General features: G+C 37.1%; 1 protein-coding gene across 5 annotated transcripts in view; it reads right to left on the bottom strand.

Moving 5' to 3' along the window:
* The window catches only part of NME7 (NME/NM23 family member 7), a 238,215-nt gene that overhangs the window by 37,263 nt on the left and 174,360 nt on the right, over positions 1 to 26,592 (bottom strand). For 4 of the 5 annotated variants that reach the window (XM_019952750.3, XM_073804666.1, XM_073804660.1 and 1 more), the window contains exon 11: positions 16,726 to 16,833. In XM_019952750.3, the coding sequence (XP_019808309.1) occupies positions 16,726 to 16,833 (108 nt within the window). Of the gene's footprint in view, positions 1 to 16,710; positions 16,834 to 26,592 lie in introns of all 5 variants that reach the window. The other variant, XM_019952751.3, reaches the window with a different exon arrangement.

The raw sequence follows: 26,592 nt of genomic DNA, 5'->3' as shown, positions 1-26,592 counted from the left end.
ACAGACTCTAGGTCCATCCACCTCACTACAAGTAACTCAATTTCGTTTCTTTTTATGGCTGAGTAATATTCCATTGTATATATGTGCCACATCTTCTTTATCCATTCATCTGTTGATGGACAAAATGGGCAGACCTAAATAGACACTTCTCCAAAGAAGATATACAGATTGCCAACAAACACATGAAAGAATGCTCAACATCAGACTATGTTTTGTATACAAAATGCCAGGAGCAGTAACAAAGATAGAAAAACACCAAACAAGAGTGGGCTTACAACAAAGATGGGAGCTGTCATTTATGCTGAATTTAAAAACAACAACAACAACAGCAAATTGAATTATGTAGGAAGAAAGAACATTTTAAAACCCTTAGAAACAAAAATGGTGTCCAGCACAATTGTGGGTGCACAGCGCAAAACGTAAGTGATACGAACTAAAATGTGGTGAATTATGAGAGTATGGTCGAGACAGGGAGAAAAGGGAGGAAGGAAGCAGAGAGAGACAGCATTTGATATTATTGGGAGAAAAATCACCCAGTGCTGCACATTTGTCTCAAATAATAAACAAATCTGTGGTTTTTTCAAAGAATCAGCCATATTTTCTAAGGCAGACTTCCTAGCCTATTCCTACATTATGAGATAGAAATTTGGATGCTGCAACGATTTGGGGGCACCTACATAGGCATTCTGTATAAATTAAGCAAAAATGAATGTGCTTATCAATAATCACATATGAATTCACCAAGAGTTCTGCCAAAGCCCTGGTGACAATGTAAGCAGCCTGCTGGTTGTGCGTTTTTTGAGGAATAAGTAATTTTAATTTTTCATCTAAAACTTAGGGGGGACAAGTTCATGAACAAAAATATAAGTTAATGAAGATAAAACATAAGTAAATATCCAATTATCCTAATTATTGATGGAGGCCAAATATTCTTCCCCCAAGCTTAATTTTCTGCTCTCACCCATCATTTCATCGCGAACTCCATAGAAGTAATACTCATTACATTTAAGTTTGTAATATAAAGGTGGTGAAGTTAGAAAGTGGAAATTCTGGACCCAGACTGCCTGGATTCAATCTCAATTCTGCTATGTTCTAGCTGTATGACTTTGGGAAAGTTGCTTAACCCTTCTGTGCTTCAGTTACTCATCTGCAAATGAGGTAGTAACATTTACGTCATTGAGAGATACACAAGTTAATGCACGTAACACACTTAGAACAATGCTTGGCACATAGTAAGTACCCCCTGAAGCTAGTTAATACTGACACCACACAAATACATAAAAATACAAAATTAATAAGCAAATGACACAAAGGAGTTAATACAAATAAATTTTATAACATAGGTATCTTTTAAAATTAGCTACAAACATGATTGTACTGAGTTCTTAACTCATTATGACATAAAGATTTGTCCAATATAAGATTTTTTTAAAAAGTAACTATAGTAGTTTGGATTTCATCTGTACATGCAGCAAGAAAAGAATGTGCGACTTTGCTGTGAACAAGATACTTTCAAGATGTTGTCTAGTTGCTACCTTTGTCGGTAAAGGAATGTTCAGGTTAAAGGAGAACAGGAAATAGCTACCATTGTCATTCTTTCACAGAAAGTTACAGAATTATCACAGGAAATTGCTTACACAACATTAGTATTTATGTGATAGTGGAGGTATTTGACCTTTGAAGATTAAAGCCCTTTCAGGTTTCTTTAGAAGCTTTCTATAATCTTTAGAATCTCAATACATTTGTTCTTGAAAACATTAGGAGGAATATTTTCCTTCTGTTCGATTATTCCATAGTTTTCTCTCTTGTTAAAACAGAAATGCCCATAACTGTCTAATGGGCAAAGAACAGTAGTGGGTTTAGCAACTTTTCCTCTGACACCAAAGTGGGAGTAGTAGTAATATTTTATGAATGAAAAAGAGGATGAATTTGATTAGGTCAACAATGCTTTAGGCTCCTTGCTAGGCCCTCTCTAAGGACCTTCAATTAGTCACCTGAGAGTTACTCATTAACTCAGATCATGCTTAGTCACTGGCTAAAAAAATGAAGGATCATGCAGACCGAAGACAAGAGTTCAGGGTCAAACTGCAGAGAGCAAAGGACAATGAGTGGATGGTTATACCTTCCTCCTCATTCTTTCAGAGTCAGGGAAATGAGGCGACCAGGCAGCCTTTGGAGGTACTAATGTGAATGCAATATCAGGTGTGCTAGTGAAGACACAAATACCTCCAGTTAAAAAGGGCACTTTGTTTCCCTTACTTGAGATCAGGATCAGAGCCACGAAACCCTTATGAGTGCTGGGTTTGGTACCTTTTTTCTTTTACAGGATGCCTGTACACAAAGCAGACACCATGCCAATGCTATTCTGGAAGTTCTTTTGACTCTAGGATTACTGGAAATAAGAGTAGCAGAGAGCATATTTATTAGTTTTAAATAATATTTAATTCAGAGAGGTTACTATTTTAGGTACACATTTCTATCGCTAGAGGATTATACTTGATGATAATGTAACCTTATCAAATCTAGATTATATAATTCTGGGATGAGTCAGTCTTTTAACTTCTAGTTTGTGACTTATTTGGGTCCCTTCATAATTCTTAATCACGTTCATTTGATCGTAAAATATTTATTTTAAGCCCACAACAAGTATATTTGTGCTCTATAAGAAGATGGCTAAAAATAACAAATTTAAGAGCAAAAGAGCAAATATTCCACTTGGATATTTATTACCAAAAAAGTGAAATGTCACATGGTGAACAGGTTGCACTTAATAGACAAATGGTTGCTGATCTCTCTCTGGATTTCAAGTGCGCTCGCTAACCTCTTCATTTCTCCATTCTGGTAAATGACCAAGAATTGACCATAGTCATTTAAATTCATATGTCAACATAACTGAAGATCATCACGGTGAAGGGCTACAAACTAGAGACAAGCACCACTCAGTGGGAATGGAAGGACATTTTAATTTTTTAAAATTTTTATTGGAGTACAGCTGATTTACAATGTTGCGCTTTTAACAGAGTCGGCAAAGGGAAGTTTTGCTTGTCTAGATAAAGTGTGTATTCTCACTCCATCGCTATTGGCTTATCTAGCTTTGGCCTCTCAAACCTCAGCTAAAAAAGGAATCATCCATGAGTTTCATTTTACTGCCAGGTGGTAGACGACAGAGTCGTCTACAATGAGACAAGAGGTTGGAAAACAAAAAAACAAGAGGACCAAGTTTAGCTGCTATGGCACTGAGGCTAGCTAGCACCTGGGTACTGACCTTTGGATTGCTTGCAAAGGAATACAATCTGATACTCAGTCATAAAGAGCTACACTAAAAATGAAAGCTTTCTTTTATTTATACTTAAAAATGTATTATTTGAAACCAGATCTGTATGTGCTTTGTATTTGGTAAAAATGGAATTAAGTGGTTTCTGACAGTGAAATTATACCTAGAGGTTTAGCTTGTTTTTTTCGGCTGCGCCGCCACACGGTTTGCAGGATCTTGGTTCCCAGACTAGGGATCGAACCGGGCTCTGGCAGTGAAAGCGCCGAGTCCTAACCACTGGACTGCCAGGGAATTCCCTCTTATAGTTTTAATTTAACTGGGATATTGTTTGTGAAAGAGCCTAACAGTACTTACACTTAATGGGCACAACATAACAAAACTTAGAGTCTTCCTGTTGACTCTGATATATTTATTTTCCAATAGCCAAATGTAATGGTAAAGATTATGATAATGATAAATATAATATTAACTAATAATATTTATTGAATACTTCCTATTCTTATTGATTTACATATATCAACTAATTTATGTCTTGTAACTACCCTTGGAGATAAGTATTACTATGTTCATCTTAAAGGTGAGGGAATTGAGCCACAAGATTTTAAGCAACTTCCTTAAACAGCTAGTAAGTGGCAGAGCTGAATTTAAACCCAGGTAGTCTGGCGCCAGATGTACTCACTGTACTGAGAACACTTAGGATGGTACCTGGCAGAAAGTGAATGCTTAATATTATTATCATTACTTTCAACATTACTAGATTTAAGAAAAATGCATTGAGTGCCTAAGCACTGGGAAAGTAAGCAATGACAAAAAAAATGCAAGGTCACTGTTCTCATTAAGCATAGCATTTAGTGGAGGAGACAGATATTATTCAAAGAATTGTACCCTGTAAAGCAGAAATGATTACTTGAAGTAGAAGAATATTTCTAAATATTTTAGACCACTAACTGACAAGGGATTAATTTCCAAATTACACAAAAAGCTCATACCGATCAATATCAAAAAAAAAAACCAGGGCTTCCCTGGTGGCACAGTGGTTGAGAGTCCGCCTGCCGATGCAGGGACACGGGTTCGTGCCCCGGTCCGGGAAGATCCCACATGCCGCAAAGCGGCTGGGCTCGTGGGCCATGGCCGCTGAGCCTGCGCGTCCGGAGCCTGTGCTTCGCAACGGGAGAGGCCACAACAAAGAGGGGCCCGCATACTGCAAAAAACAAAACAAAACAAAACAAAACAAAAAAAGAACTAAACAACCCAATCAAAAAATGGGCAGAAGATCTAAACAGACATTTCTCCAAAAAGACACACACAGATAGCCAACAGGCACATGAAAAAATGCTCAACATCGCTAATTATTACAGAAATGCAAAGCAAAGCTAGAGTAAGGTATCACCTCACTCCAATCAGAATGGCCACATGAAAAAGTCTACAAATAATAAATGTTGAAGAGGGTGTAGGAAAAAAGGAACCCTCTTACACTATTGGTGGGAATGTAAATTGGTGCAGCCACTATGGAGAACAGTACGGAAGTTCCTTAAAAAACCAAAAATAGAGCTACCATAGAGCTGCAATCCCACTCCTGGGCATATATCTGGAGAAAACTCTAATTTGAAAAGATACATGCATCTCAATGTTCACTGCAGCACTATTTACAATAGCCAAGACATGGAAGCAACCTAAATGTCCATCAACAGATGAATAAAGAAGATGCGGTATATATACACAATGTAATATTACTCAGCCATAAAAAAGAATGAAATAATGCCATTTGCAGCAACATGGATGGACCCAGAGATTATCATACTAAGTGAAGCCAGTCAGAGAAAGACAAATATCATATGATATCACTTATACGTGGAATCTAAAAAAAAAAAAAAAAAGAATTTATTTACAAAACAGATATAGACCCACAGACATAGAAAACAAACTTACGGTTACCAAAGGGGAAAGAGTAGGGGAAGGATAAATAGGAATTTGGGATTAACATATACACACTACTATGTACAAAATAAACAACAAGGACTTACTGTATAGCACAGGGAACTATACTCAATATTTTGTAATAACTTATAAGGAAAAATAATCTGAAAAAGAACATATATATGTATATGTGTGTGTATGTACTGTACACCTGAAACTAACAACACTGTAAATCAACTATACTTCAATTAAAAAAAATAATAATAAATAAATATTTTAGACTGCTATACTGGATGATTAAAGCATATGCTTCTATTACTCCTATTATCTATTCACTTAAACTCTGCTGCCTGGTTAAAGCTTTGGAAACTCCACTTTGTCAGGTTATTGCCCTATTCAGAAACCTTTGATTGCTTCCAGTTTTGTAGAGCCTAAGTAGCCACTGTGTGTCATACATACCAACAAACTCCCATCCTCCATTTATGGCAGATGTTAGTATTCCATGATGGCATATCTTTTTCTCTTTAGTTGTGGTCTTGCAATCTTATAATAAGTCAAGGGTTGGTACTTGAATTGAAACCTTTTTGCCATTGCTGACCCAGTTTTCTGGACAGAGTATTGGTTCTGGACTCAGACAAACAGGTTTAAATTTCAGCTCTCGGCCACTTATTTGTGGTGTGATGCTGGGCCAAGTCATTTCACCTATGGGAGCATCACTCTCCTTACATGTAAAGAGGGGATAATAAAAACTACCCAATAAGGTTTTTAGGTAATGCAGTTAAGACATTTAGCATAGTGCCTGGTATATATTGCTCAGTAAACTGCAGTTACTATTTTTATCACCATAATCCTAATGTTCATTATTGCCATCAGAAAAAAAAGCCTTCAGAAACCTCCATAATCTAGCCCTAATTTACATTTCCAGATTTATCTCCCGTAATCTACTAAAGGAGTCCTCCACTTTAACTAGATTTGGGTAACTCATTGTTCTCCCAAAACTAGCCTGCCGTTCCCTCTTCCTCTCTGCATATAAAAATCTGCCTTATTCAAGACCCTTCTCAAGTGCAATTTCATTAATGAAATTCCCCTGATCCCTTCAGCCACAGTCACACTGCTCTCCATTATACTCTCACCATACTTACTGTCTGTTCCTGACATTTCATCATACCCTCACTGCCTGACCACATTCTCTTATGCTGATGTTTAATTTTATATTACAATTTAACTGTATATGTGTATTTATCTTGTTTTCCTAGCTAAATTTTCAATTCCTTGGAAGGCAGCTATGCTAACCACGATATCACCAACGCTTCAACTCCTTAAAGGCTGGGACTATATAATACTTGTGTCCTCAAAATAATACCTAATCAAATGATTGCACATTATCATCAGTGAATGAACGAACTAAAACGTACGCACATGTGTTTCAGTTAACTTAAAAATGAGTCATGGATTAAGAAGAGAAATTTATTTTTTAATTCTTCATATGATGTTTAAGGACTCAATGTTATAAGAAAAATCTCTGGCTTTCTACTTTGAATTAGATTATTCTCCCTTTGCTAGTCATACTTAAAGATTTTGTTTTTATATTCACACCTATATCATCATATTTGAGCCTACGTAGTATAAGTGTTAGAAGAAGACTCTACCTCTCCAAACAAATTAGAAAGGCTTTTTGTTTTTATATGTGTTTTTAAATTTTGTACAGTTTTCTTTAATATGCATAGAATCATCACTCAGTACGAAAGAAATCTCAAATAATTATATTCCTCTTTGACCTAAGAAACATGATACATGTTTTTCATATCGGGTTTGAGTAAAATAAGGAATCCAAAGGCTCCATAATCACATGTAACTTAGCCCAGTGGCTCCTGTCACCACTCTGCAGGTGCTATGGGATGGGGCCGGGATGACATTTCACTGCTCTCTAGCAAAATGGGAGAAATCAGGGCACTAAAGCAGTGATGAACCAAGGGCTGGCAGGAGTAGTCCACTCTGAGGAGGGGACAGTATTTTCTTACTGACATTGGAACTGCCTGTACAGGGTAGATAAAAAACAGACAAACTTTTAGTGGATTCTACTATTGTTTTAAAAGTACCTACAGAAAATGCAACCACATTTTGTCTGTACCTGTAGCAGACTGCTTCTACTATCGTGCCCTTGGTGTGTCATAGCAATAAAGTGAGCTTTGAGTAAAGCTAAATTTATCCAGTTGAAGAGACAGGCCATTATTGTGCAATTAAATGATGTTGGCAATTAAATGTCCTTTCAAAACAAAATGGTAGTGATGATGGGAAACGATTTTTTTTTTTTGGCCACGCCACACAGCTTATGGGATCTTAGTTCCCTGGCCAGGGATGCAACCTGTGCCCCCTGCAATGGAAGTGTGCGGTCCCAACCACTGGACCACCAGGGAATTCCCATAAACAATTATTTTAAATATCCTCATTTGGTCAATTTTTTTAAAGTTGATTGTTATGCCTATCCCCAATGTGGGCTTTGTTACTGTTGCTCATTGCTTGGTTTAGTTTTGGAAATATCCCTAGTCTTTGAAATTCCATGTCTGAGAACAATTAACCAAGACAACAACTTGACCTAACAGAGTATGCATGTGCAGTGACTTTTGGCCTAAGGCAATGGTTCTCAAAGTGTGGGGCTCTGGACCCATGGCATCAGTGTTAACTGGAAACTCTTTAGAAATGCAATTTAGATCTACTGAATCAGAAACTTGGGAGTGGAGACCAGCAATCTGTGTGTTTAAAAAGCCCTCTACTGGATTCTGCTGCTGCTAAAGTTTGAGAACCACTCAACCTTCCAACTAGGTAGGGAAGATGAAAAAGTGCTGAGACAAAATACCTGGAGATTTTTAAATGCCCCTGTAATGTCCAGTGATTCTTCATCTAATTTATTTTGTATGGATTTTCCATAGTTATTAATTAATCAATATTTCCAAAGGAATTAATCTAGATTTATTTCCTAGAGTCTACAGTGAATGACTTCATAAGTGCCTATTCAAAGTGGGAAAAATAATGCTAAATATAGACCTTAAGTGATTAGGCTAATTATTCTTCAGAATGAGAAGTCAGTCAATCTAAAGAAAGTTGGAGCTGAGGCTGTATTTGAGGAACTGAAAGACCTGTGGACCTGTGAACTCCCTTTGTGCAATGTCATTTCAGTCATTATAACGATTGCATGGTTATTATAGTATTAATGTCTATAGAAATTTCCATGAAGTAAACAGGTATTATGACTGTTTAGGATAAATTATTCCAGCACTTTATTAATAGAGATCTGCTGTCTTGAATAAAAAATTAAACTCCTACCTATGCTAAATGAGGGAAATATTGGAGATCCATTTATTACTGAGATAGTGTGAGGACTGTCTGGGGTGAAAGTAACTGAAGTAATCTAGCAAGGAACATGAGCTCCACATATGGCAGAATACAGGAGGGAACGTGAAATTGTGCCTTACAGATGCTTTTATCCAAGAAAACAACCAATTCTGATGAAATACTAACTGGACTGTAAAGAATTATAATTTGATAGCCTAATGCTTCTTATATTTTCAGGATGTTTTTAAGGTTAATGTAGAGACTTTGAAATATTATGTTTGAGAAGGAAGAAAATTCTATGCAAACCATCAGCTTTCCACATGCACATGTATCAGGTTTGACCTGTATACACAGTCAGCAATAAAAGATGCTGGCAGCAGTAGACTTTTCTGACAACTGGTAAGTGGAGGGAATAGTGGGTGTGGCCCTTGAAAGTAGGGCTCACCCTCATCAGGCTGTGACTTTTTAGCCATATGAAGAGAGAAAGGGGGATGAAGATGCACTGACCCCATTCATGATACCTTCTCCCAGTTCCCCCCTGCACTGACTCAACAGACATTGACTAAAAGCCTGCAATATGGAAGGAAGGCGCTAGAGAGACAAAAATCTGTGAGAGGTCCAGGCCCTCAAGGCACTTACACAACCAGCAGGGTGGAAAGACGTGACTTAGTTCCTGGCACAGCTGTGAACCACATGCCCAAGCTAATTTGCGGGTGCAGATGTGAAGGATCTGAGAACTGTTTTCAGCTGTGAGAGACCCAGGGCCTCTGTCCTTGTTAGCCTTAGCATGAATCAACACTCACATGTACACACACATGTACCCCAGGCCTCTAGTTACTCCTGGAGGGGCATTTTGGCAGCCTCAACATTGAGCCTTTCCCCAAGAAACCCAGGTCCTCAACCAAGTCATGGCTGCCTTCTTCCTGGGAAGCCAAAGATGTCCCCAATCAGAGACTGGGACTCCCTTGGGAGTGTAATAACCCTTGGCTGCAGCTGAACCCATTGACAGAGGCTACAGATCCCCTCAAATTTCAGAGGTTGTTCCTATTTCCAATTCTCACTGAATCTTCCAAGCAAAATAATCCCTTTGCTGGCTTGCCCACAGGGTCTAGGTTTCCCTCAAAAGCAGAATCATGACCAACTTTTTCCAAAAAGTCTGAAGGGCAGTGGTTTCCAAATGGTAGTTTAATTGTTAGCTATATCAAAATCACCTGCAACATTAAAAAATACAGATACAGGAAGCTCATCCAAGACCTACTTAACCCAGAACTTTCTATGATGGAGCTCCAGGCTCATGTAGTTTAAAAAATTCCACAGGTGATACTGACACATGCCATCAGCTGGGAACCCCTGCACTAGGGCAGTGGTTCTCAAACATTAGGGGCATCAGAATCAAAATGCAGATTCCTGGGCTCGATCCCCAGAATTTCTGAGTCCATAGCCCTGTGGTGGGGCCAGAGAATTTCATTCCCACCAAGTTCCCAGGTGATGCAGATGCTGCTGATCAGGGGAGGAGCTTGAGAACGACCATACTAGGGAAGGGCAGGGGCCAACTCTACCAGAAAGCCGGTCCCTGGCTAAATACCCGTTACCCTGTTGACCTCCTACGGCAGATACTGCTCGTCACCTCTCCAGTGCTCGTCCTGCCTTTCTGCGTTCTAGCAGAAACTTGATTTCGCTGGAGGTACTAATGATTCTCAACTAACAGAACTCCATTTACCAGCTTCCCTTGAAGGAGCGGGTGCTTGTAGAACGAAATTCCAGCAAATAAATCATAAGCAGAAGTTGTTGGCTGGGGCTTCTGGAAAAGCTTTTTAAAGTGGGTGGGGAGGAGGGTGCTGGCTGAGCTGGCATTTTCCACCTTTTGTCCCCTGCTCTTCCCCTTTTTCAAGCCTGGAACACAGAGGTGATAACTGTAGTTCTCACAACCATCCTGGGATATATTATACAAAGAATCTGGGAAGTTCCCCCACTATTTAATACATTAATATTTCTTCAGCAGTGTGAACAGTCACGTTAAATGAGTTATATAAAAATTATATATGTGGGTTCTGCATTCACGGGTACAAAGGGGGGATTGTACTATGCCATTTGACATAAGGGACTTGAGCATCCACAGATTTTGGTATCCTGGAAACAATCCCCTGTGGATACCGAGGGAGGATCAGGTTAGGCTTTGCCCTCAAGCTTATGAAAAAACTTTGGTTTCCAGAAATTTTAGCATCACAAGGATGGTAGTCTCTGTACCACCATCTTCACTTGGAGATAGGAGTTAATCTAGTCTCCTTCTCCTTGGATATGTTAATCCTTCACATCCAGTCAGTCTCTGGGGCTGTCACGTCTACCCCCCTAAAAGTCTTTTGACACTTCCTGCTTCTGGCTATCCAAACTGTCATAGCCGTTCAGACTACCAGGATCTTTCCCTGAATTATCTTAATAGCCTTCTCCCTGGTCTGTCTCCCTCCCAACCCCGCTTTGATTTGCTCTCCACACTGCAGCCAGAGTGACGCCTATAACATAGGGATGATTGTGCTAATCCCCTGTGTAAAACGTTTCTATTGCCCTCTGGATAAAGTTCAGACGTCTTAATATGACTTTACAGGGCCCTTGCTGGTTTTTCAACCCTTATCTCTTGTCATTTTCCATGTCAAGTTCAAAGCCCCTGCCTTACTAAACTATTTTTAGATCTCTAAGAGAAAGCTATTTGCTCTTGTCCTTGTACAAGTTGTTCCCTCTTGGACAATGTACTAGTAAAAATCATAACTCTTCATTCAACACAGAAACTAAAACTAAAGATAAATTATGAGTATTAGTGTTCAGAGGCCTACACTAACCACAGCCAAGAAATCCAGGCCTGTCCAATCATCTTATAAACTATACACCTATGTTTATTTCTGGTAAATGCTTGATTCTTTTTTTTCTAGAGTGTACCAGAACAAGAATCAATGCAGAGATAATTACATATCCAAATTCAGACTTGTTTTGATTGACTAGTCATACATACAATTAAATATTTTATATATTTCTTAAATTTTTATTTTACAACCACAGAAGTGATATAACCAAGTTATAGAACATTTGGAAAAGAAAAACAGAGGAAAGACCCATATTTTCATCATTCTAGAAGACAATTACTATGATTATTATCTCCTAGAAGGTGAGCTCCGTAAAGCCAAGAGCTACGCATACCCTGTTTATTGCTATGTCCCCAGTGCTGTTTTTAGTTTTAAAAAAATGTAAATATCTGGATGAATGACTGATGAATCTGGATGAATGACCAATGTATCATTTTGGTGTACAGAATTCAAACTTCAAACACACTTGAATTTTCTACCATATACCTATTAGGCAACTTTGAGAATTTCAATTACAGTACATGTAAAGTGTTGAAGATAATCAGAGAAAGACAGTCCTGGGAACAGACTACAGAAGTAAAAATGAAAGGCAGAGGAATATATATATTTTTTCAATAAAGCTTTGGGAGAGATAAAGAAAGCAAGAAGAAAGTAAAACTGACCCTCAGAAGTATCATCAGTGACATGGGTGAGAGGAGGGCTAATGCTGAAGGGGATAGAGGGGAGGAAGACACAATGCGGAGTCACAACATCAAAAAGGCATCACACATTTTCATGGACAACGGAAAGCCAACAAATGACTTTGCATAAAGAGTATATGCCATACAATAAAAGAAATATGTCAGTATCTTGTTTGAACTGTAGGTGCAAGCCATCTAGAAAAGGTTCTGATGAGCAAAGGAATGAATGACTCAATTAAATTAGAATCTCTACTTATTATCTTCCAAGGTGTCAGGGTCACAAAAGTCAAGGAAAATCTGAGGAACTGCTCTAGATTGTAAGAAAGTAAGGGGAAAACTAAATGCAATGCATGATTCTGACCTGAACCCTTTTGCTACTAAAGATCCATTGGTTATTGACTGGTAAAACTTGAATGGAGTTTGAAGATTCGATAGTGGTAATGTATCAACATTAATTTCCTAATTTAGATGCTTGTGATGTGGTTAGGTAGGAAAATGTCCCTGTATGTTAAAAATACACACTAAAGTACTCAGAAAAATGGGCCATTATGTTGGCAACTTAATCCCAGACATTTATTTTTAAAAAGTTTTGTATACTAAGCTTGAAATTACTTTTTTAAAAAAATTAGGATCTTTAAAGGTGGGTCTGGACATCAGTATTTTAAAAACTGTTCAGGTGATTCTAACATGCAACCAAGGCTAGAAACCACTGCTACAGAGTCTTCATTTATCAACCTTAAAGGAAAAAAGTTACATACTTTTGTACTGAGTACATGAACTACAATTTATTTAACCAAACTCTTCTGTCTTTTCCTTCAAAAATGACTTATTAAAGTTTTTATAGGCCAGGCGAGACAGAATCTCTTCCCTATGAGCACTAAGTCTCGTGGGGAAATATCTACAAGCCAACAAAATGTGCTGTAATAATAATAATAATAGAATTGTTGTCATTTGTTCAGCAATTACTGTGTGCTAGACACTATGCCACCTGAAAGGTGAGGCACCGCTATCATCTTCCTTTTACAGAATGAGGAATCCTAGGCACAATGAAATAAGTCACTCACCCTGGAGTACAGATCTGTGTTGACTCTTGACTACACTACTGTATTAGAGGAAAGCAAAGCGCTATGAAAACACACAGATGAGCCTCCGAGGCAGACTACGGGTGTCATGGAAGCCTAATCAGAGGAAAGAACATCAGATATATCTTTAGACATGCACCCTATCTCCAATTTTAATTACCACAAATATTTCTTAAGTGAACATCTGTGCAGAAAACTTTCCATTTAGTAGTCCTGCTTCTATTCCTACTCCTTTGGTGAGATTCTAAGAAGTAGAATTCTGGGACAACGTGTATGGAAAAACCCCATGGCTTTCAATACCTGCTGCCACATAGCTGTCACCAGCAATACGAGGGTATCTATTTTACTGTAACCTTACCAGAAGTGGGCACTGATACTCTAAAAATTCTTTTCCATTAGTGGAAAACGAGTATTTCTTTATTACAAGTTAAGCTAAACATTTTTTCCACTAATGCTTTCTCTAAAGCACAAATTTAAGATCTTCATAATTACTACCAATAGAGTCTCAGTGCATGTTACCAGCAAAATAACATCTTAGAATGTCTCATACTATACAGATGCTGTCATTTTTCCCTATAACCACAAAAGTGGCTGTGTCACAACAGCAGCATGTAATGAAATCAGATTTCAATATTCATGCTAAAATCCTTGACCTCTAAAACTTTGTGAGCTCATTGAGGACAGAGGAAATATCTTGCTTGATTTTGAAATCCTATCACAATGTTAGCAAGTAAAACACACTCTATAACTGTTTGCTGTTAAGAGTAAGTAAATAAAATCATGGATGGTGACAAAATATAAATGGAAACCATACTTTTTGAGCTCTACACATATGACACAAAAAACCTAGGTCAGTAAACATCACATGAGAAAAAGGAGAAGTAGGTTGCTCCCTTTTTTCCCTTCTTGCCATATAATTAGGGAACCCATGACACCAGTGTGCTGATGACAGTTCTTGTTTATACCTTTTGGCCCAACATCCTGGCTGATTAATTCTAGATTGGGCGATACATTTCATGGTCACTCTACATCCAAAGGATGTTCCTTTAATGAATAGTAGATCTAAGTACAAAGTGCTTCCCTGATCAGAGAGCTTGTCTTCGTGTCACTTTAAATTTCTCTTTAAAAACCTATGAGCAGATAACTCTTTGGGCCTCATAGTGTTTTGTTTTGTTTTAATAAAATTTTACCATTTAAAGCTAAGTGATAATCTGCAAATAGTTAATCCCTAACTAACAGAACATCCCTTGATAGTATCAGCACTCTTAATTCCATTTTATTGATAAGAGAAGGGAGGCATGGAAAGTGACTTATTCCAGGGCACATCAAGTATGAATCATCAGCAAGGTGAAAGGAGGCTGTTGGAGCTCTAACTTCCGTTTTTGATTAATTCTCTGAACCACACAGGCATTAATTTGCAATTAAATCTCCTGTGTAGTTTGGTTAGAAAGATTTTAATCATTTAGAAAATGGCTCTGTAAACTGCAGGCAGTAATATCTATTTCAAATTGTATGAGCAAAATCACAAGCATACCTTCAGTAACATTTTTTAATGGGCATAAAATTCACGGTTAATAATTTTTCAATTTCCCTGAACAACCGTCTGAATTCAAGCCTCACCTATAGGTCCTAAGTTATCAGAAGGTAAAGGGAATATTTATAAAATAAGTTAAAGTATAAAGTAAATATTTAATCCTTTGTGTAATAAAAATAAAATTTGTTACAGTTTTATGTTTCAGAAGTATGCATGTCTACATTTCATACTACGGTGCAGTTTGGATAAGATTTTAGCGGATTAACATCTTGGATTATGACAGAAAATCTTAATGGAGGTAGCAAAGTCACTCTTTATAGCAACTAAAACAAAAACTCATAGAAATAAATTTAATAGGCTATATGTCTAAGACCCATATAAAAAAAGAGGCGTAAAAGAAGAGGCATACCACATACACAGCTGGAGAACTATTATTATAGTTATGTCACACCCACATTAATTTATAAACATACTGTAATGTCAGTCAAGGTTCCATTGGCATCTTGTGGGGGTGGGTTAAAGCAGGGGTCCCCAACCCCTGGCCCATGGACCGGTACCTGTCCGAGGCCTGTTAGGAACCGGACCGCACAGCAGGAGGTGAGCAGCGGTCAAGCCTGCAAAGCTTCATCTGCCACTCCCCATCACTACTCATAGCTCTCATTACCGCCTGAACCATTGCCCCCCATCACTCGGCCTACAGCCTGAATCATCCTCCCCCTCCCCCCACAGTCCATTGGAAAATTGTCTTCCACTAAACTGGTCCCTGGTGCCAAAAAGGCTGGGGACCGCTACGTTAAAGAACTTGGTAAACTCATGTAAAGTTCATTTGGAGGAATAAATTTAAGAGAATAACCAAGAAAACTTTTTAAAAGTATAAAGTGCAATAATAAAAATAGTATTTTGCTGGCACAGACCAACAGAATAAAACTGAAAGTTCGAAACAGGCACAGGTGTATATAAGTATTCAATAAATGAGAAATAACAATGAAAGAATAAAAGGATTTAATAAGCAATGTTGTGACAGCTGACTAGACCCATACCTCACATCATTCAGCAAATTAATTCCAGGCTTTCCAGGCTAGTTGAATATTTCAGTGCAAGATAATGAAACGAAATATTGGGAAAGGCTTTAAAGATACACACACACACAAAAAAACGACTGATAGATTTGATATAAAACATATTACTAAAATAAATATGTATTAAGGATATCAATCATTTTTGTCATTCATGCTTTAATCACTTAAATTTATCAGTTGTCTTTTAATTTCATTTAGCTCCTCCTGACACAAAACTATAAGAAGTTAAACTATAAGAAGTTAAAAATACCAATCTTTTCTTTAAGGCCTCCTTCCCTTGGCTGTGAAGTGACTTTCTTAATCCCAAACCACACCAATTTTTCACTTATATCTTCTTATAATTCTTTTCATTGTTTCTTATGTCATGTTAATTACACAGACGAGAAATCAAAATATGGCCTCGTCCTTTATTAACTGTTTGATTTGAGGATGTTACGTAACCTCTCTGAGTCTCAATTTCATTTTTCTGATAAAACACATGATAATGCCAACCTATCAGAGTTGCTGTGGAGATTAAAAACATAATTTATACAAAGCATTTATCATAATTATTATAGAACCTGGTATATAAAAAGTCAAAACAGTCTTTGTTTTTCTAAGTTAAAACGGTAGCTATTACTTTTAATGCTATCACATTGCACAATTTCATTGACAAATCATGACTAGAAACCTAAGGTAATGGTGTTTTTACCTGATTTTTAAATAAATTTCACATTATTTAATCAATGCTATAGCTTTTTACTTTTTAAACCATACTATATGCCAATCAGAAAAATACCTTAGTTCTTTGAAGACTACCCCATTACTACAGCATCCTACAATTTGGTCTTTTAAAGTTGCAGTCTGAAGTTATCCAATGGCCAAAGAACATTGTAATCCAAGAGTATTAAAAGGTTCCTTACACACTAGACCTGCTGAGATTATTTATGAGTTTGAAATATAAATAGAATGCTTACCCTTCTTCATCTTACCTCTAATAGGCCATCCTCTGGTAGATCAGTGCAGTGGACAGCATTCTGGATCTTAGTTTTACCAAAGATTGCTCGGAGGGTTCCAGGGCGTAAATGCCGGGCAATTTCCTATTAAATAAATACACATTCACATATAGATTAAAGTCAGCCATGTAGTGTCAATTTAAAAAAAAACACCAGCTGTACGAAATACGTTCATTAATTATTCATTACATGTACATGTATACATTGTTGGTAATGATTTTTCCTGGAAACAGGATGAATGCATGAACACTGAGCAATGAAAATTCTCAGTTCACTCATAAAGCTTTTTCTCTGGCCCAATGTAAAGTCCACTGTAATCTATGTCGAGGGCAATAATAATTATATCTCTTTTTATCAACAGATTATGGGAATCACATAAATATGAACCCAGCTCATTATTGTGAAAGACTTGTATTTTATAAAGACAACAGAGATCCTAACAATTTAATTTAAAATGAACTAGTTTGACGGCACTGATTGCAAAAGACTTTTTAAAATGTTACAGTTGTATCAGTTTAGTGCTATCTTACATTTAAGGGAAAAAAATGGTTACAAATAACTCATAAAATTTTGGGTAAAAGAAACAAGAGGTTAAAAAAAATTGAAGATGTGGGCTTCCCTGGTGGCACAGTGGTTGAGAGTCCGCCTGCCGATGCAGGGGACACGGGTTCGTGCCCCGGTCTGGGAAGATTCCACATGCTGCGGAGCGGCTGGGCCCCTGAGCCATGGCCGCTGAGCCTGCGCATCTGGAGCCTGTGCTCTGCAACGGGGGAGGCCACAACAGTGAGAGGCCCGCATACCGCAAAAATAATAATAATAATAAAATAAATAAATAAGCTACAAAGATATATTGTACAGCACAGGGAATATAGCCAGTATTTTATAATAACTTTAAATGGAGTACAACTATAAAAATATTGAATCACTGTGTTGTATAGCTGAAACTAATATTGTAAATCAACTATACTTCAGTTAAAATAATTAATTAAAAATAAGTAAAGCAGAACCATTTATTTTGACCTTGTAGCAACAGTACTCATTAAGGCCATGTTCACTGTCAGTCTTCAGAAGCTGTCCTTAAAGTGCTCCCCATCTTCCTGTTGTCTTATTTTACTTATCTTTTGTTGTCTGTCTTCCCATTAGAACAAAAACTCTGTGAAGGCAGGGATTTTTTTTTTTTTTTAAGTGCAGTATCCCCTGGCCTAATATTGCCTGACATATAAAAAGTACTTGGTAAATGGCTGAATGAATGAAAGCAGGTAATTAAGAATTGTTTTTAGAAAGAAACAGCCATTTGGTAAATTATTAGATACTTCCATAATTAACAAAAGGCTTGGAATTCAGAGATTAAACATTTGTGGTTTCAAGTACTTAAAATATTGATGGTGTGTGACATGCAATAAAACATTGCAGAGGCTTGTGAATGGGAGCAAATCACTTATCAAGGGAGCTGCTCAGCCTCCGACATGAAAGGTGGCTTTGTCATTTTCTACTAGTGACTGAGCACATCCGTATGGAGCAAGTTATTTGCTAAAGTGGTGCAAGAACTGGAGAGTCAAGATCTCAGGATGTAGCCCTCTTACTTTACAAAGAGCTTTTAATATAATAAAATTCCAGTCCCTAATCTAACCGTATGGAAGCAGCCTGGTAAAGTGGTCAGAGTACAGAAATGGCTTGAACTTAGTGAGTGACCCTGGACAGGTCACTGCATATTTCAAGGCAGTTTCCTCATAGGTAAAAAGGAAAAGACAGTAATATCAGTAAATAACAGTACTTATATCTCACCAATTTATTTTTAGGACCAGGTGAAGTAATGTATATTTAATTGCTTTAAAAATTGAAAAAGAACTTTGGAAAAATATATTACTTCTCAAAATAAAAACTAAGATTAATACTCAGAAAAACTCCAGGTTTATGCAATACCTGGAATTTGTATTCTTATTTATATTTAACTATACAATTTTGAATGAATCATTACTTCTCAGGTCTGGTTAACTCCATCATCATGACTATAAAATTGTACATTATTCAAAAACTGTAAAAAACAGACAAACAAACAAATCTTATATATATTCTTGGATGTCAACATTCTTTAAAAGAAAGACAAGACAAAAAAATAAAACAATAAAATGTCTTAAAATCAAATCAAATGTATGTCTGGAACAAGGACAGACATATAAATCAATGAGAGAGCACAGACATAAACCGATACATCTACTGTCAACTGATTTCCAACAAGGGTGCCAAAACCATCCAATGGGGAAACAACAGTCTTTTCAACAAATGATTCTACGACAACGGAATAACCACATGCAAAAGAATGAAGCTTAATCCTTATCTCACACCAAGTACAAATATTAACTAAAAATAGATTAAGACCTAAAAGGAAAAACTAAAACCATAAAACTTTTAGAAGACAACATAGGGGTAAAACCTTCATGACCTTGGTTGTGGAAAATGATTTTTAAATACAACACAAAAAGCACAAGCATCAAAAGAAAAAAATATATAAATTAGACTTTGTTAAAACTGAAAACCTGTTTTTAAGCTTCAAAGGACACCATCAAGAAAGTAAAAGGACAACCCAGAGAATGGGAAAAACAATATCAATATTTGCAAATTGCATACCAGATAAGAGACTCGTATCAAGAATATACAAAGAGCGCTTACAGCTCAGTAATAAAAAGACAGATGCACCAGTTAAAAAATAGGCAAAAGAACTTCAATAGATAATTCCTCCAAGGAAGATACACAAATGGACAGTAGTACAAGAAAAGATGCTTGACATCATTACTCAACAGGGAAATGCAAATCAAAACCACTGGGATGGTTAACATCAAAAAGTCAGGTAACAGGGGTTTCCCTGGTGGCGCAGTGGTTGAGAGTCCGCCTGCTAATGCAGGCAGAGGACATGGGTTCGTGCCCCAGTCCAGGAGGATCCCACATGACGCGAAGCGGCTGAGCCCATGAGCCATGGCTGCTGGGCCTGTGCGTCTGGAGTCTGTGCTCCGCAACGGGAGAGGCCACAACAGTGAGAGGCCCGTGTACCGCAAAAAAAAAAAAAAAAAAAAAAAGCCAGGTAACAGGCCAGATGGCAGACAGCAGAAGCAAGAAGAAGTACAATCCTGCAGCCTGTGGAACAAAAACCACATTCACAGAAAGATAGACAAGATGAAAAGGCAGAGGGCTATATACCATATGAAGGAACAAGATAAAAAACCCAGAAAAACAACCAAATGAAGTGGAGACAGGCAACCTTCCAGAAAAAAAATTCAGAATAATAATAGTGAAGATGATCCAGGACCTTGGAAAAAGAATGCAGGCAAAGATCGAGAAGATGCAAGAAATGTTTAACAAACACCTAGAGGAATTAAAGAACAAACAAACAGAGATGAACAATACAATAACTAAAATGAAAAATACACTAGAAGGAATTAACAGCAGAATAACTGAGGCAGAAAAACAGAAAAGTGACCTGGAAGACAGAATGGTGGAATTCACTGCTGCAGAACAGAATAAAGAAAAAGAAAGAAAAGAAATGAAGACAGCCTAAGAGGCCTCTGGGACAACATTAAAAGCAACAACATTCGCATTATAGGGGTCTCAGAAGGAGAAGAGAGAGAGAAAGGACCCGAGAAAATATCTGAAGGAATTAGTCGAAAACTTCCCTAACCTGGGAAAGGAAATAGCCACCCAAGTCCAGGAAGCGTAGAGAGTCCCATAAAGGATAAACCTAAGGAGAAACACATCAAGACACATAGTAATCAAACTGGCAAAAATTAAAGACAAAGAAAAATTATTGAAAGCAGCAAGGGAAAAATGACAAATAACATACAAGGGAACTCCCATAAGGTTAACAGCTGATTTCTCAGCAGAAACTCTACAAGCCAGAAGGGAGTGGCATGATATACTTAAAGTGATGAAAGGGAAGAACCTACAACCAAGATTACTCTACTTGGCAAGAATCTCATTCAGATTCAATGGAGAAATCAAAAGCTTTACAGACAAGCAAAAGCTAACAAAATTCAGCACCACCAAACCAGCTCTACAACAAATGCTAAAGGAACTTCTCTAAGTGGGAAACACAAGAGAAGAAAAGGACCTACAAAAACAAACACTAAACAATTAAGAAAATGGTCACAGGAACATACATATATATAATTACTGTAAATGTGAATGGATTAAATGCTCCAATCAAAAGACAAAGGCTTGCTAAATGGATACAAAAACAAGACCCATCTATATGCTGTCTACAAGAGACCCACTTCAGACCTAAGGACACATACAAACTGAAAGTGAGGGGATGGAAAAATATATTCAATTCAAATGGAAATTAAAAGAAAACTGGAGTAGCAATACTCATATCAGATAAAATAGACTTTAAAGACTGTTACAAGAGACAAGGAAGGACACTACAAAGTGATCAAGGGATCAATCCAAGAAGAAGATATAACATTTATAAATATATATGCACCCAACATAGGAACACCTCAATACATAAGGCAAGTGATAACAGCTATAAAAGAGGAAATCAACAGTAACACAATAATAGTGGGGGACTTTTAACACCTCACTTACACCCATGGACAGATAATCCAAAATGAAAATAAATAAGGAAAGAGAAGCTGTAAATGACACAAGAAACCAGAAAGATTTAACTGATATTTATAGGACATTCCATCCAAAAACAGAAGACTACACTTTCTTCTCAAGTGCGCACAGAACATTCTCCAGGATACATCACATCTTGGGTCACAAATCAAGCCTCAGTAAATTTAGGAAAACTGAAATCATATCAAGCATCTTTTCTGACCACAATGCTATGAGATTAGAAATCAATTACAGGGAAAAAAACATAAAAACCACAAACACATGGAGGCTAAACAATACGTTACTAAATAACCAAGAGATCACTGAAGAAATCAAAGAGGAAATCAAAACACCTAGAGACAAATGACAATGAAAACACTACAATCCAAAACCTATGGGATGCAGCAAAAGCAGTTCTAAGAGGGAAGTTTATAGCTATACAAGCCTACCTCAAGAAACAAGAAAAATGTCAAATAAACAATCTTACCTTACACCTAAAGGAACTAGAGAAAGAAAAACAAACAAAACCCAAGTTAGCAGAAGGAAAGAAATCATAAAGATCAGAGCAGAAATAAATGAAATAGAAACAAAGAAAACAATAGCAAAGATAAATAAAACTAAAATCTGGTTCTTTGAGAAGATAAACAAAATTGATAAACCATTAGTCAGACTCATGAAGAAAAAGAGGGAGAGGACTCAAATCAAAAAATTAGAAATGAAAAAGGAGAAGTTAACAACAGACACCGCAGAAATACAAAGCATTCTAAGAGACAAGCATCTCTATGCCAATAAAATGGACAACCTGGAAGAAATGGACAAATTCTTAGAAAGGTATAACCTTCCAAGACTGAACCAGGAAGAAATGGAAAATATGAACAGACCAATCACAAGTCATGAAATTGAAACTGTGATTAAAAATCTTCCAACAAACAAAAGTCCAGGACCAGATGGCTTCACAGGTGAATTCTATCAAACATTTAGAGGAGAGCTAACACCCTTCCTTCTCAAACTCTTCCAAAAAATTTCAGATGAAGGAACACTCCCAAACTCATTCTATGAGGCCACCATCACCCTCATACCAAAACCAGACAAAGATACTACAAAAATGAAAATTACAGAACAATATCACTGATGAATATAGATACAGAAATCCTGAACAAAATACTAGCAAACAGAATTCAGCAACACATTAAAGGGATCATACACCATGATCAAGTGGGATTTATCCCAGGGATGCAAGGATTCTTCAATATACGCAAATCAATCAATGTGATATACCATATTAACAAATTGAAGAAGAGAAACCACATGATCATCTCAATAGATGCAGAAAAAGCGTTTGACAAAATTCAACACCAATTTATGATAAAAACTCTCCAGACAGTGGGCATAGAGGGAACCTACCTCAACATAATAAAGGCTATATATGACAAACCCACAGCCAACATCATTCTCAATGGTGAAAAACTGAAAGCATTTCCTCTAAGATCAGGAACAAGACAAGGATGCCCACGCTCGCCACTATTATTCAACATAGTTTTGGAAGTCCTAACCACAGCAATCAGAGAAGAAAAAGAAATAAAAGGAATTCAAATTGGAAAAGAAGTAAAACTGTCACTGTTTGCAGATGACAGGATACTATACATAGAGAATCCTAAAGATGTCACCAGAAAACTACTAGAGCTAATCAATAAATTTGGTAATGTTGCAGGATACAAAATTAATGCACAGAAATCTCTTGCATTCCTATATGCTAACGATGAAAAATCTGAAAGAGAAATTAAGGAAACACTCCCATTTACCACTGCAACAAAAAGAATAAAATACCTTGGAATAAACCTACCTAGGGAGACAAAAGACCTGTATGCAGAAACCTATAAGACACTGATGAAAGAAATTAAAGATGATACCAACAGATGGAGAAATATAAGATGTTCTTGGATGGGAAGAGTCAATATTATGAAAATGTCTATACTACCCAAAGCAATCTACAGATTCAATGCAATCCCTATCAAATTACCGATGGCATTTTTTACAGAACTAAAACAAAAAATCTTAAAATTTGTATGGAGACAGAAAAGACCCTGTATAGCCAAAGCAGTCTTGAGGGAAAAAAACTGAGCTGGAGGAGTCAGACTCCTTCAGACTATACTACAAATCTACAGTAATCAAGACAGTATGGTACTGGCACAAAAACAGAAACATAGATCAATGGAAGAAGATACATAGCCCAGAGAGAAACCCACACACCTAAGGTCAACTAATCTATGACAAAGTAGGGAAGGATACACAATGGAGAAAAGACAGTCTCTTCAATAAGTGCTGCTGGGAAAACTGGACAGCTACATGTAAAAGAATGAAATTAGAACACTCCCTAATACCATACACAAAAATACACTCAAAATGGATTAGAGACCTAAATGTAAGACCAGACACTATAAAACTCTTAGAGGAAAACATAGGACGAACACTCTATGACATAAATCACAGCAAGATCCTTTCTGACCCACCTCCTAAAGAAATAGAAATAAAAACAAAAATAAACAAATGGGACCTAATGAAACTTAAAAGCTTTTGCACAGCAAAGGAAACTGAAAACAAGACAAAAAGACAACCCTCAGAATGGGAGAAAATATTTGCAAATGACTCAATGGACAAAGGATTAATCTCCAAAATATATAAAGAGTTCATGCAGCTCCATATTAAATAAACAAACAACCCAATCCAAAAATGGGTGGAAGTCCTAAATAGACATTTTTCCAAAGAAGACATACAGATGGCCAAGAAGTACATGAAAAGCTGCTCAACATCACTAATTATTAGAGAAATGCGAATCAAAACTACAATGAGGTATCACCTCACACCAGTTAGAATGGGCATCATCAGAAAATCTACAAACAACAAATGCTGGAGAGGGTGTGGAGAAAAGGGAACCCTCTTGCACTGTTGGTGGGAATATAAATTGATACAGCCACTATGGTGAACAGTATGGAGTTTCCTTAAAAAACTAAAAATAGAATTACCATATAATCCAGCAATCCCACTACTGGGCATGTACTCAGAGAAAACCATAATTCAAAAAGACACATGCACCCCAATGTTCACTGCAGCACTATTTACAATAGCCAGGTCATGGAAGCAACCTAAATGCCCATTGACAGACGAATGGATAAAGAAGTTGTGGTACATATATACAATGGAATATTACTCAGCCATAAAAAGGAACGAAACTGGGTCATTTGTTGAGACGTGGATGGATCTAGAGACTGTCATACAGAGTGAAGTAAGTCAGAAAGAGAAAAACAAATATCATATATTAACGGATATATGTGGAACCTATAGAAATGGTACAGATGAACCGGTTTTCAGGACAGAAGTTTAGATACAGATGTAGAGAACAAACATATGGTCAGTAAGCAGCGAAAGCCGCGGGGGGGTGGTGGTGGTGGTGGTATGAATTGGGCGATTGGTATTGACATGTATACACTGTTGTGTATAAAATTGATGACTAATAAGAAAAAAAAAAAGAAATAAAAGCTGAGATGAAATGAGACCTGACTATTGGAAGGAAAGGGGAGTGAAGGGAGAAAAAAAGATGGAGAAGGAAAACTTATAAAATAAACACGAAAATTTTATTTGGAAACAATGGAAGTTTGTGGTAAATAAAGGTTTTTATTTTAGAAACACACACACACACACACACACACACAAATAGCTTGTAAAAAAATCAGTAATATTCTAGATTGAAACTTTGTATATAGAAATTTTACATTTCCTCAGAATGTTTACCTGGTAATATTTTTGGATCTTGGAACTACTTAACCAGTGAGACCTTTCTGTATGAACAGCTAATCATAAGAATGGGGTATGTAATGGTAGAAGTCTGTACTCCCCTATAGATTTTCAACACTCTCTCCTCAACAACCAATTCTGTATAATAATTCAGCTTTAAATTTGCTTCTGTTGAAATGAAAATAAAAGCAAATAGGTTTGGGGAAAAACAAAAAAGTCAGGTAACAAGTATCAGTGTGGATGTGGAGAAACCAAGACTTTCATATACTGCTAGTGGTAATGTCAAATGGTGCAGTAGCTTTGGAAAACTTGTCTGGCCGATCTTCAATTAAACATAGGGTTACTATATGATCCAGCAATACTCATCTCAGGCATACACCCAAGAGAACTGAAAACATACATCCCCACAAACCTGTACACAGCGTTTACAGTAGCATTATTCATAATGACCAAGGAAAGGAAACAACACAAATGTCCATCAACTGACAAACGGATAAACAAAATGTGGTATATCTATAAAATGAATGCTATTCAGCCATAAAAAGAAAGTACTGAATACATGGTTACAACATGGATGAACCTTGAAAACGTTATGCTGTGAGAAAGAAGCCAGTCACAATAGATCACGTATTAAATGATTCCATTCATATGAAATGTCCAAAGCAGGGAAATCTCCAGAGGTGGGGAGCAGATCAGTGGCTGCACAGGGCTGTGGGGTAGGAAGGAAATAGCATAAGGTATGGGGTTTTTTTTTGAGGTGATATTCTAAATGTTCTAAAACAGACTGTGATAATGGTTGCACATATGTGTAAATATACTAAAAACTATTGGACCGTACATTTTAAAACAGGTAAATTGTATTGGTATGTGATTTATATCTCTATAGTGCTATTTAAAAAGCAAATGTATATAACTTACTCAGTTTTTTACAAACTTCACAAGATTTTCTTTCTCTTCCCCTCACCCCCTTTTTTCAACCTCTCTGAAAGAATTAATTTACCAGACAGCCAATCAAGATAATTATTTCTTTAAAAAGATGTTCTTGGGCTTCCCTGGTGGCACAGTGGTTGGGAGTCCGCCTGCCAATGCAGGGGACACGGGTTTGTGCCCCGGTCCGGGAGGATCCCACATGCCACGGAGCGGCTGGGCCCGTGAGCCATGGCCGCTGAGCCTGCGAGTCCGGAGCCTGTGCTCCGCAACGGGAGAGGCCACAACAGTGAGAGGCCCGCGTAAAAAAAAAAAGATATTCTTTCATTGTCTTTGTTTTGATTATGCAAAATGTGACAGATAATAATACTTAAAAATGGTTAAAGCTAAATACTTAAAGCTAAATGTATATTTTTTTCTTCCACATTTCTCAAAAATAATGCCACTGCACCTTTTAGACCTTGGCCAGTATCATACTGTAAGGGTGCATTATATGATTGAGTAGTGATTATCATAATAATCTCCATTACACCA

Source organism: Tursiops truncatus, chromosome 1, assembly GCF_011762595.2.
Source record: "Tursiops truncatus isolate mTurTru1 chromosome 1, mTurTru1.mat.Y, whole genome shotgun sequence".
Lineage (NCBI taxonomy): Eukaryota > Metazoa > Chordata > Mammalia > Artiodactyla > Delphinidae > Tursiops > Tursiops truncatus.
The sequence above is the reverse complement of the archived record's forward strand: the minus strand, read 5'-3'. Positions and strand labels throughout refer to the sequence as shown.